Consider the following 12,717-nt stretch of genomic DNA (forward strand, 5'->3'; position numbering starts at 1 on the left):
GTTCCCGGAACCCGTCTTTCTTGGTCACGTGCTCTTTTGTTACAACTTAGAGTGACTCTGGGGACGAGAACGCGTCCGGTGCAATTCCTCCATTTAGTATGAACAGCGGTATCTGCAGGAATCGCACCGAAGTTCAGTCGGGTGTACGTGGACATTGAAGCTCTGTTTATGGCTTTTCTTCAATATGTAAGTAGTAAAATCTAAGATCAATGTGGATGCAGACAAAAGGTTTCATCTCAGAATCACTCAGTGAAGTTATCCGATTTGCGACAGTTGAACTTCAACTTCGATAAGACATTGACTCTTAGCGAGTCAGCCGACTTCAAAAGAATACTGCACTGTTTGTCTTTGAGAAATATTTAATATTATATTGTATTTTCCTGTGGACTGTCTTTTTCGTGTAAAAACCATTACTCTTGAAACGGCTAACGTAACGAATTGTCACGTCATCGCCACTGACATACTATTTTTATCTTCCAATCACAGGTCGGTGCAATTCCTGTATTTAGCTGCTAGTGTCCCGCCTTCGACCGCCATGCTTTTGTTTCTTCTCAAGACTGTTGATTTATGGTTTTGACGTAATGCGCATCATTAGTACACAAATCCGCTGGCAAGAACCTTACTGATCGCTTTGAAAGTTGTGAGAACATCGTTTGGATTTCATTTAAGAGAATGTATGGGAAGTAGACCCCCCCTCCCCCCCCCCCCCCCCTGGTTACTAGTCTCTCTTGCAATTTTAATCGCTTGTACGTGCCGTTTGTTTTCATTGTTCATGAACATCGCTTGCAGGAGTACTCAAAAGTGTCGCGCGTATCAAACGCTTTATAAGATTACACATCGTTTTAACTGAAACCATTAAATAACAAAAAATAATAATAACAAACTCGTTATTATGTTGAAGTTTTACTCTATTAAAAATCATTCAAACACTCTACCACACTGACAGCTCGCGCTAGAAATGAGAACCGGCTGGCCGTATGGGTGATTTTGGAAATTTTTTAACGGTTTCGCTAAACCCGCACGACTGATCGTCCTGAATATTGACAAAGTGCAATTTATCTTGAAAAACTGTTAAATACCGCATTCTGTCCGAGGTCTTTATGATAGATAGTACTGTTTCACCTCAGATGTGTTGTACAAAAAGTATAAAAGGTTGGTTACACACCCCCAGATTTGTTGGCAAAAATTTGTAAAGTAAACCTGTCAAACGCAAAAAAATTCGGCGTGATTTGTTTTCCAAGAATTTGTTTTCGAGGCCTAATCTACTGTGATCAAGAGCCATTATGGCTCTTGAATGTGATCGAAGATGTTTGCTATTTTGTGGGTGCACATATAAGGCTATCAACTCCATGTAAGATGTTTCACTCTAAAATAACTTAGCCTTTCCCTCAAAAGTCACATGAATGTGCCCTTAAGTTAACTGATTTGTGGATTACAAGTTTATTGTTTAATTTAAATTATAAATTTATTAATGGGAGATTAGCTTTTAGTCCTGGCTAAATCTATATATTATTGTAACTGACGAAGGCGACTTTATTTCTTTACGGTATGTGACAGCATTCAAACGCAACAACAAAAATGGATATCTATGAAGTTAATGTTAATGGCTTTATAGATGATTGGTTGGTTTAAACTGAAATTAGAATAGAAAATAAACTTACAAAATGTAAAACCGCTAAAATAAACCGAAAAGGAAACTAAAACACGGACTAAAACTTACATTGTGTAGCACTGTAAACCATGGAGAAAGAAAATTCTGCCGATGCAGGAAAAAACTGCACGATGAGTACTCCACTAGGTGAAACTTAAAAGTTACTAAATAATTCTGGAACTTAAACTTAACTGAAAAATAAAGATGCAAATAAACGCACTACTTTTCCCGAGGGGACCTGATTAGAGGTGGCTATTGTTCTTGGGTGTTAGATACAACAGATATTATGGCTATTAGCTCGTAAAAATCTAGAATAATGTCGAGCAATAGTAAAAAAAAGTAATAAATAACATTATTATTCATTCAAATTATTTCCCCTATGCTGATTGGCTAAAAGCACACGCATAATTTGCCATAACCAGTTACTGATGACTAAATTTGGAAGAATTTTGTGTTTAGCGAGGAACTGACGTCAAAAATGCAGCGTTTTTGCAGGTTAATGCACTGTTAACCGAGAAGACCTGGGGACGAGGTTGAGTTGTTTTTGTAGTGGGAACAAAAATGGCGGACATTTCATTCGTTTCAAGAGTAAGAAATAGGGAAAATAACAGCCAAAAACATGGCAAGAACAGCAAGAAGACAACTCGAAGGGCGACGTCTACTACTTGGAGAATATTTGAGGAGCTGAACAACCCTAAACGCGCACTATCGAAGATAAACTTAACATCGATGGATCGATGGAGGTAACCATGTTTTACCTATATTTTTAAACCAGGAATTATTTTGAATGAATAATAAAACAATTATTGAATTCGGCTTTCGTATCATATGAAGAATTATGGAGATCTCGGAGGGTGTTATCCGCCTCGGCCTACGGCCTCGACGGATAACACCCTCTTCGATCTCCATAATTCTTCATAAGATACTCAGCCTCATTCATTAGTTGTTAAATAATAATAAGCAGAATAATAATAATGATAAGGCTGAGGCTCATTAAGAAATGGTGGAGGCGTGATCAGAATGAACTACAAAAGATGGATAGGAAGACGAAGACAGTAATGACGATGAATAAGGAGCTGCATCTCAGGAGTGATATTGCAAGAATATTATCTATCAAGGAAGAAAGGGGGCGGAGGATTCAGTAACTGCAAAGCTTGTGTCCGTGGAGAAGCAAACGATTGAAATTGGTGTATGTAAGGAATTCCGACGAGGTTTTGATTAGGAAAGTAGGTGGTAGAGAAACAGTAAAGGTTATGCGGCAAAGGATCCAAGGGAACATATTAGAAGAGTGAAGAGAGAGAAAATGATGAAAAACAAGTGGTAAGAAAAACAAATGCATGAGCGAATATGTTAGAGACATGACAAGAGTGGAATGGAAGAAAACATGGCAGTGGTTGCGGAAGGGGGACCTCGAGGGACGTACAGAAGTACTGATGTGCAGTGCACAACAACAAGCTTTAATAACTAACTGTATCAAGTTCCAAACTTACAAAAAGTTAAAATCACCTATCTGTAGAATGTGCGGAAGGAAAGGGGAAATTAACCTAAGTAGTGAATACAGCAAGCAAGCGACATGACAATGACATATGTGGCGCGGTATGTGCACCTGCAACTACGTGGGAAGGTCGAACTGGAAAGGGCAAATAATTGCTACTAACATGCCACAGAGCGAGTGGTAGAAAGTGAGGGTTTCAGAGTACTGCGGGACTTGATTAATGGACAGTGTGATAAGGTTGTTGAAGGTAGAAGGCCGGACATCATCTTCCTTGATAAGCAGGCAACAAGGGAGGCCAAGATCATCAACATCGTTAACACTGGAGATGGACAAGTAAAAGACAAAGAACTAAAGAAAAAAGAGAAGTCCCAAATTCTTCGGAAAAACTTGGGAAGGCTGTGGAAGCTGAAGAAAGTTATGGTAGTGCCAAAGGTAATCGTAGCATTGGGAGCAGTATCCGATATGTTTGAGAAATACACATGAAAGCTTAACGTTGCCATCACACTTGAAGTGATCGAGAAAAAGCTCTATTAGGAACAGCTGAACAATTACGGAAAGTTTTTCGCTGTAATTTTTGTTCAGGATCTCAGCATGGATCTTCCATGAAGCAAGATTTCTTCGTTTTCCTTTTCGGCTTTTCGCGATGAAAACATTCAGACTTGCCCTGATTCAAACCGCGGCCTGATTCTTTTTGTTTGTTTTTGTTTTAACAGAGTATGAATATGATTTGAACTGTGGAAATACAAATTTTAATGAATAAATGATCGTCGCAGTGGTAATTGCATTTTAAGAAATTGCAAATAAGCGCGACAAAATTTCTGGGCTTCAACGGGGTTCGAACCAATGGCAGGAGGCCGTAAGTTCGAATCCCGTTGAATTTCTTTTTTCGGGGGGGGGAGGGGTATTTGCAATTGCTGAAATTGCAATTACAAATGCGACGATCATTTCTTTATTTAAATTTGTTTTCAGGTTTAGTGGGTCATGCCCACAAGAACTAAGCTTCATACTGCAGAGTGCTCAGTAAGAGTAATTTACCGTCATAAAATATGAAGTATATATCAAGTGTCTTGTTCATTACCACGTGAGTTTATTCACCCCGTGAAAGAAGAGGGGGCGTAGAAAATCCTTAACTGTTGGCTGTTGACAGGTTTCAGGGAAATGCAGCATATACCAGGGGCACCCAACGACTGTCTTCTGTGAAATATCTGTTCGGAGAAGCGAAACCTTTCGTAAAGCTTTAATTTGCAGCTAAAATTTTCGGGAAAATAATACTGAAGCCCTTGTAATTTCGAAAAGACTTGTCCTTGAATGACCGAACAGATATAAATTTTTTAGCGCCACTTAGAAAACATTTCTAGTGATCTAAAAGTACTTTGGATAGCCTGTTTTCAATGCATTTAGGAGAAACTTTCTTTGGGTGCCCCTGATATTCATATTTAAGCCGCACGTTATTTCAAGACCCTGAGTGTTGGTCCAACCGTGAATGGAGCCTAAGCCTATCGCTTCAAAGCCTCTGAACCAACCAACTTAGCAAACAAAAATGATCCAAAAATAGCATATCCTTCGAAACTCATATGGAGGCTGATCTCAGCCTCTCCTTAACTGGCACTCGGAAGAAGTTATTTTCCAGATTTACATCCTCGTTCAACTTTTCTAAAGTCACAGTTTCTTTGTGTCGTGAGGCTTTTCTTTCGCATCTGAGACACTTACTTTGAACATAAATCTGAATCTTTAGCTCATCAAGAGCATCCACGAGAGAATTTATTACCGCGCTGACCACACAAAGTCCTGCCATGCCTGGCAACGCCAAAGCGGAAAGAATCAGCCAAAGATGATCACGCTTATTTTCAGCAGCATTAGCTTTTGTCAGAGCACTCCACCAAGGAATATAGTCACCATAGCCAATTGTCGAAAGCATCGCAAAAAACGCATAGATTCCTTCCACAAAGCTCCAATCTTCCAGATATATTTGGGTCAATCCGCCGAGGCAAAGAGTAAATACCATCAGGATAAACGTTAAGCAGAGGCTTTTTGTCTTGAGTTTTTCGGGTCTTCTCCTACCAAAGAACTGTCTCTCCACAAGTAATACGAATTTTTCAACAACCTTGGCAATAGTTTCACCCAGTGTCTTTAGAAAGGCCAAGCAAATGGGAATACCGACGATACAGTACACGATGGTGATCATTTGTCCAAGTGGAGTTTCTGGCGTGATGTTACCAAAACCTGAAAAAAAGAAACAAATATAGGCCGTAGAATATCCAAGCAGGCATGTGTAGAAATATTGACTTTGTGGCTGGAAATCATCCGACGCCTCTCACGATTTGCGTATTGGCCTTTGCTGGCTGCAGTTTTGAAAACATTACTGGGCCAGTTCCTAATAACCATTACAAAACTATAAGTAAGACCACGTCTTTTTTGTAGTCTCCTCCCTCTCCTTTCCTTGTCATCTGGTTTTCCGCGTGTTTTATCTAACCCAAAAACAGTCCCATAAATCCAGCTGTAATTTTAAATAGCTATGTTTTACAATCCAGCCCCATGTAAGCGAACTCGGATTCCGGAATCCGGGAAATTTTTGCTAGTGGAATCCGGAATAAAGCTCAGGGAATCTGGAATCCCACTTAAGATTGGAATCCAGAATACAAGTTCCACCTTACATGCACAAGGACAGGAGTCCACTATTTGATCCAGAATCCAACAATGTCTTGGATTCCCTTACAATTCAGTTACATAGGGCGAGATCTTCACAGAGAAAAATAGAACACTTACGGTAGTTATGAAAATGCTAGCAAACGTTTTTTGCCACAAAATCAGTGATATTAAATGTTTAAAAATTTGAAAACCTACCTATTGTTGTTAATGACATCATTGTGAAGCCCAAACCAGAAAATAAAGTCCAGTCGATTCTTTTACCTGTTTTCACGACGAAAAATGCTTCTTTCATGAATAACTCAAAATCACTTTGATTCATTGAAATGTTGAATTTAGCCGTAAAATTTTGATGAAGTTGTTCGGTTAGTCTTGTATAGATCTCTCTACTGTTCTCAGGTTTTCTTTCAATTACATAGAATATGCAACCTCCTAAAAACGCGTAGATATAAAGCAAAATTGCTCTCCAGAGACCTTTTTTGACAAGTCCATAATTCATCGTTCTGTCATTGTCCTGTGCAAAGAATGAAAAAATTCCGTAATTAAGATTCAAAGAAGCTTACGCACAACACTGACAAAGTTTTAAAGAATGGATTCAGGCAAGGGTTGAGTAGGTTTACCTGTAAGTAATTTTTCCCTGGAAAATACTATCCCATTATTGTACCAAATCAAAACTCAGCAGATTAGAGTCCTTCCGCAAGTGTAAAGCAATTAGCACCCTTAAAAGGGCTGTGTCACGGCCGTTCATTTTGTTTAATTTTGCCAATTGCTCGCCCGCAATCGCTATGGAACTTAATGTACGCAAAGAAATTACATGTAAATGACAAAATCAGAGATTCGAGACAAAGAAATATGTCTCTTGATCATTATCATTATTTTCGAAGTTGCAAACAGCAGAGATCAACTTTGAAAACTGTTAGGCTGAACAGTTTCAAACTGATCAAAGTATCGTTTTTTTGTTAGCACTTGATTTGAAATCCGAATATCAAAGAATTATAAAACATTTTTCATTCCTTTTCAATTTTCTCTGTAATTTACTTACTTACTTACTTACTTACTTATACTTACTTACTCACTTACTTTAATTACTTATTTTTTTTATCTATTTTGTAAAAAAAGAATCGCATGTACCTGTTAGTTAGTTAGTTTACACCTCTTACACGTTTTTCTTAAGATAGCATCCTGAATTAATGCTTACCTCATAGAACCGATATATGAAAGCTAACGTGAAGAAGGGCATGGTGTTTTCACACAGCCGTACAAATCTACGGAGTCACACGCCGTTCACCTAAGCTTACCATTGTAATCACTGTCATCATCATTATCATCATCACTTCTTCAGAATGTAAATTGCTCTGTTTTATACTTGCGGTTGATATTACTGCACCGCTGTTTTTTTGCAATTAATAACTAATGATCCACAAAAACGTAGAAGGAACAATAACCCAGCGTAATAATAATAATAATAATAATAATAATAATAATAATAATATAGGTGCTTATTAAGCGCATTTCTGTCCCCAATACGCTTTACGTTATGATAAGAAAAAGAGAAAAATAAGAAAAATGTCTAGCCTGTGTGACATATACATGAAGTATTGTAAACTTTAAAATACTAAAAAAAAATAAAAATGTTAAGCATAAAATCAATGGAAATATTTCCTGAATAAAAATGTTTTAAGTTTTGTTTTAAACGTGGTAACACTGTCTGCATTTTTGACATATTCTAGGATAGGGTTCCATAACTGAGAGGCTGCAGTGGAGAACGCACGTCCTCCATGTGTTTTAGATTTTATGGCGGGGGTGCATAATAGCGAAGGAGATGACGATCGTCGTGCTCTTGATAGATGATATGTCTTAATCAGAGGTTCCAGATACATATCCAGCCGATTGTCCATACAAGATTTTATATGTGATAAGAAGAATCTTAAAGTTAATTCTTGCTTCCACAGGTATGGACAGCAGAGGCTTACTAAGTTGGTTTACCTAGTAAGTTAATGTTGAAAGTAAGCTTACGCTATCGTTATGGTTATTTATCTCACCTCACTAACATGTTGACTAAAGCCGACAAAATTAATTGTACGGGCAAACTACTGCCGCATTCTCAATATGATGAGAAGTTTAAAAATATATATATATGAATGATAAGATCGATGAAGTTGTAAGTGTTATACCCGACGATAAAATAACTAGTACGCTGCTTCATCGCTTTGCAACATTCGGAATCATATATATTAGACGTTGTATTGAGTGAATACGTCACAGTGTGAAATGCTAAGCGACATGCAAGAAAGAGCTCAGGTGTTTTATTTTAAAGATATTTATATTTTCAGAACATGACGCGATGATAGAAATGGGACGCTTTACAGACTCACTTTCATAATCGTACTATCAATAAGTCGCCCGCGGATATAGCACTTAAATACGTACCATGTGGATGTCGAAATAATAACGCCGTGTAAGTGAGATCGCTAAAATGAAAATGATCTGGATATTTAAACTCACCAAGTGCACCTTCTTTGTGAATGTCAGTCAACTTCACGCACAACTGAACTTAGGCGGAAAATCTAACCGTCCTGTTTACGTATTTAAGTATTTCCCCTAGCTTGCCGCTTAACACCTTCTTGGAGTTTGTTCAAGCAATAGCAATACCAACAACTACCATTAAATCTCACGCTATCGCGATCTTGACGCAGAATATATTAATGTGAGTCCGTAATATTCATCTCTAGCACAAACATTTGTTCTCAACGGGTTGATGTTGTTGATTAATAATTTATCCAAATTTCGCACTTACCAGTCACCGCTAGCAGTTTCTAACGGTTCCAAATGAACTAGCTATGGGGGGCGTATGTGCAATAACTGCGCAAGCTTGTCTGTCATCTTCCAGAGCACGGAATGACACTTAATCATACCCTTTTTTGCTCCAACCGTTTCACCAGTAGTGAACGTGACAGCAACAAACTCGGTGACAAATGACGTAAGTGAGTACTCTTCGCTCCTGGTTGCTAGAAAATATATAGCTTTTTAAAGAGAAAATTAAAATTAAAAAAGCTGCTTTGATGACCTTAAAGTAGAAAATTGACGAATACAAACCTGTCCACAGTCAAACTTGATGAAAATGAAGAAATGATCGTCGCAGTGAGGCAAACAAATTATATTAATAACTGAGTGATCTGGCGAATACGAAGAGTCCCAATATTAATCCTTCCTTTCATATCCGCCCGGGAGTCCTTAAAGCAGGTGTGAAGCTCTGTTACGTTAGCCATTATTATATAACCGGCAGTAGGAGAGAGTTTTGTTTACTGGTGTCATGTGAGGAGACATCCCAAGCTGATTGTCTTATATTTTATTCGAATAACTTCATATAAGAAGCTTTGAAAAGGCATTCACCTTAAAGGAAGTTGAAATTCATTGTGTTCCAGGGGCGTACCTGACTGTAAGCCAGTTAAGCACGGACTTAAAAGATTTTTTGGGAAATTTTATTATCACAATTATTTTGACGATGCCAGTGTCAACAGCAACTCCGCAACGATCATTTAGTCGTACTTTAAGAGCAGAGAGGTCCTCTGGGCTCACGCTCCTACATACGTACAGGGACGTACAAGAGCATCGACACAGACAAGGTGGTTCGGGAGTTCTTCGTTGGCCTCGGCCTTACATTTTAGAATGCCATGCTAACACAGCTTTGTCTTTGCGTTCATCATGACATGGTATAGAAGTAGGGAATTACAATATTTACGTAAAGTGATTGTAACTTAAAGGTCAAACTTAAGTTATTTTACGCCCTTTAAAACCAGGCTCTTGTACCGGTGTAAATTAATAAGCGTATATCAGCAACATTCTGGTAGCGGGCTTAAAGCTAGAAAATGCCCAGAAACGCCCCTCTTTTCAGATGCCTTTCACTCACCTAAATGATGAAGCGCCGAATATTGCTGAAAATAATTATGTCCTGTATCCTACTTTGCAATCCATTGTGTCTAGGTCGCTCAACCCTATATTTCACATAAGACTGAATTCAATTCCAGTCAAACCCTTTCGGTTCGACATGCATTCACCCTGAAAAAAGGCTTTGCTTGTGATCAAATTTACCCATCCAGCTGAACAACATACCTTTCACAATTTATGAGTAATTTTTTTATAATAATATTGCGTCTGAAAACTTTCTTGAAAGTGGTCGAAATGCAATTATACAATTAACACGTCATGTCAGCCACCCTAGCTGTCATTTCACGCAAAGTGGACAACATGTGGGGAGGAAATGTACACGCTGGTACACGTTATATTAGAGCACGACTTATCTATCGTTAACCGTTAATGATGTAAACCACATCTTTATATTTTTTCACAGATCTGTTTCTTGTAAAGTGGAGTGCATAATTTAAAAGACATTTACGAAAAAACAAACCAGTCTCTTTTTCTTCAAAAAATGTTTAGTGGCACAAAGAAAAAATCTCGAGTCCCCTGCCCACTGCGGTTATGAAAAGTGATAAATATCTGTCAAAATATTTTTTTCCTAAGGTAGTGGTTAGTCTGAGCAAAAAGGTCAAAACTGTGAACCATCCTAAACACTGCTGAACAGTGGACTCTCTTCTCTTTGTTTTGACTTCAGTTGTTAATCATCTTTTGAAATCTGGCGCTCGTAGCACGCGTAAGGTTCCCATAAAAGTCTCGTTAATCTGGGCGATGGCCCAAGACTATGTCAGCCGATGAAAGAGTAAAGACAACTTTGCTTGTAGTATAGCAGACAATTAGGGATAGAACACATACAGGATAGACAGGCCAACGTGATACTGAATCGAAGCCTCACAGGGGCTCATGGTTTCCTGAGTTTTACTAATTAATTTTTATAAACGATCTGCAAACGACTTAACTAAATACTGCCACTAATCACTAAGAATAACTTTCCTGTCACTTCAGCATGCAGCCTCTAAAATAACTTAGCAGAAAGGTAATATTTCTAAGAAAGATATAAAAATATACGTGCAAGTATTTTAGTGTTCACAAAGTTGACAGAGCCATAACTCGACGGATAGGCGTGATTTCCGCCGTTCTCCCAAGTCAGGTCCTTAAGGGATGGAAGCAAGCTGTCAATCGAGCCTTCTCTACCGACAAGCTGAAAAAGTTGGCCGAACTCTTACGCTACAGCTCGCTAATGCGTCCTGGAAGTTAAATATTCTTTGGGATAATGAACCCACGAGGTCTCTCATAAGGTAGCTGATCTGATCCTTTCCTCAACCAATGTGACGCCAATTTTTTGGTCAACACTTTTATTTGGGTCTTCGATGAACAAATTTCCCTCTTCGTGCAGTCCTTCGTGTTTCGTAGATGTTTTCGTTTCACATTTGACACATTCTTTGCGGACATAAAAATGAATCTTTAATTCATCAAGAGCATCAACGAGTGAATTAAGTACTCCACTGACCACACAAAGTCCTGCCAGACTAGGTAACGCCAAGAGGGATATAACTATCCATAAATCAATATTGTTATCAATTCCTGACTGTTTATCAGCTATTCTTACTGTCTTCCACCCAGGAATGTAGTCGCCGTAGCCAATTGTTGAAAGCGTCGCAAAGTATGCGTAGATGCCTTCTACAAAAGTCCAGCCTTCCAGATACACCTGGGTTACTCCTCCAAGACATAGAGTGCAGATCATTAACATAAATGTTACTACAAAGCTTTTCGTTTTGAGCCTGCGAGGCCTTTTTTTGCCAAGGATTATTGTCTCAAAGACACGAACGAGCCTTTTAACAGTCTTTGCAATTATTTCCCCCAGCGTTTTGAGGAATATCATGCAAATGGGCAGACCAACGAGGCAGTATATGACGGTGAATATTTGCCCAAGAGGAGTTTCTGGTGTTATATGGCCATATCCTTAATGGAAAAAAAATACTTAATCAACAAACATTTTGGATCTTGGTGGATCTTGGAGGATCTTGTTAGAGAGTAGCCCGTGCCAGGCTCTCAGATAGTATAGTGGGGACGTATTAAAACGACCAAAGCGAAAATAAGACGCACGCGACTTGGGAAAGGGGGCGGTGGCGGCGGGAAAAATGGAAAATGCCCCGGCTCGAACCTCTATATAACGAAGTCCTCGGTATAACGAACGATTTTCTTTACCCCAGTAACAGTAAAACATACTGAGAATTACCTCGATATAACGGAACCTCATTATAGCGTACAAATTTTTGCCCTTCCCTTAGCAGTTCGTTATATCGAGGTTCCACTAAATTCATCCAAGCTTACCCACAGTTGTCAGTGACGTCATCGCAAAGCTTAGACCATAAAATATACTCCAGTCGGGTTTATTGCCAATAGTTACAACATCAAAGGCCTGGTCCATGAACAGTTTAAAATCACTTTCGTTTATTGAAATGTTAAATTGCGTCGTAAAATTACGCCGCAATTGGCCGGCAAGTCTTGAATAAAGTTGTCTATTGCTTTCAGGCTTTCGTTCAATGACAACGAATACACAGCCACCGATAAATCCGTAGATGTAGAGCAGAGCTGCCCTCCAGAGGCTTTTCTTGACAAGCGGGTAGCACATTTACCGGTGCGCACACTGCAACAAAAAGTATAAAGATGTAAAGTATACTTGAAAACACGAAGCATTGAATGTTTTACGCTTCGTCGTTAAAATAAACGGCAAATTTATTGATCGGCTTAACAAGTTCCTCAAAATCATTTAATTTTCCATTGTCGCAGAGTGTCTGATCATTTGTCAGCCTTGTTTCATCACATTTAAGAAATTCTCGTTGATTATTTTCTTGAGATATCAATAATGATATAATAGGGATAACATATGAGAAAAGAAATCCTTACGAGGCAACGAATATGGTTATAGCTATTTTATGTTCAAAACCCCTAGAATGTCATCATACAAGCGATTAAGATAAAACAAAATAGGCAGCTGTCAGTGCTC

General features: G+C 38.6%; 2 protein-coding genes across 2 annotated transcripts; both read right to left on the reverse strand.

The window, feature by feature from the left end:
- Positions 1-4,535: 4,535 nt before the first annotated feature.
- LOC140929731 (potassium channel subfamily K member 3-like) lies at positions 4,536-6,541 on the reverse strand. The gene is made up of 2 exons (XM_073379447.1): positions 5,991-6,541; positions 4,536-5,369 (listed from the first exon to the last, which is right to left on the reverse strand). Exons 1-2 carry the CDS (start codon positions 6,289-6,291, stop codon positions 4,717-4,719), a joined length of 954 nt encoding a protein of 317 aa, XP_073235548.1. The 5' UTR covers positions 6,292-6,541; the 3' UTR covers positions 4,536-4,716.
- A 4,457-nt stretch (positions 6,542-10,998) lies between these two features.
- LOC140929980 (potassium channel subfamily K member 15-like) lies at positions 10,999-12,352 on the reverse strand. Its single transcript, XM_073379653.1, has 2 exons — positions 12,042-12,352; positions 10,999-11,669 (listed from the first exon to the last, which is right to left on the reverse strand). Exons 1-2 carry the CDS (start codon positions 12,340-12,342, stop codon positions 10,999-11,001), a joined length of 972 nt encoding a protein of 323 aa, XP_073235754.1. The 5' UTR covers positions 12,343-12,352.
- Positions 12,353-12,717: the final 365 nt, after the last annotated feature.

The sequence above is a fragment of the Porites lutea genome, chromosome 3, assembly GCF_958299795.1.
Source record: "Porites lutea chromosome 3, jaPorLute2.1, whole genome shotgun sequence".
NCBI classification, from domain to species: domain Eukaryota; kingdom Metazoa; phylum Cnidaria; class Anthozoa; order Scleractinia; family Poritidae; genus Porites; species Porites lutea.

Excerpts from the sequence above, each read along its gene's own strand:
- LOC140929731 (XM_073379447.1), bottom strand. The coding sequence starts at position 6,291 with ATGAATTATGGACTTGTCAAAAAAGGTCTCTGGAGAGCAATTTTGCTT. Across the intron at positions 5,370-5,990 it reads GATGTCATTAACAACAATAG|GTTTTGGTAACATCACGCCA; the intron begins GTAGGTTTTCAA and ends TCTTTTTTTCAG.
- LOC140929980 (XM_073379653.1), bottom strand. The coding sequence starts at position 12,342 with ATGTGCTACCCGCTTGTCAAGAAAAGCCTCTGGAGGGCAGCTCTGCTC. Across the intron at positions 11,670-12,041 it reads GACGTCACTGACAACTGTGG|GATATGGCCATATAACACCA; the intron begins GTAAGCTTGGAT and ends TTTTCCATTAAG.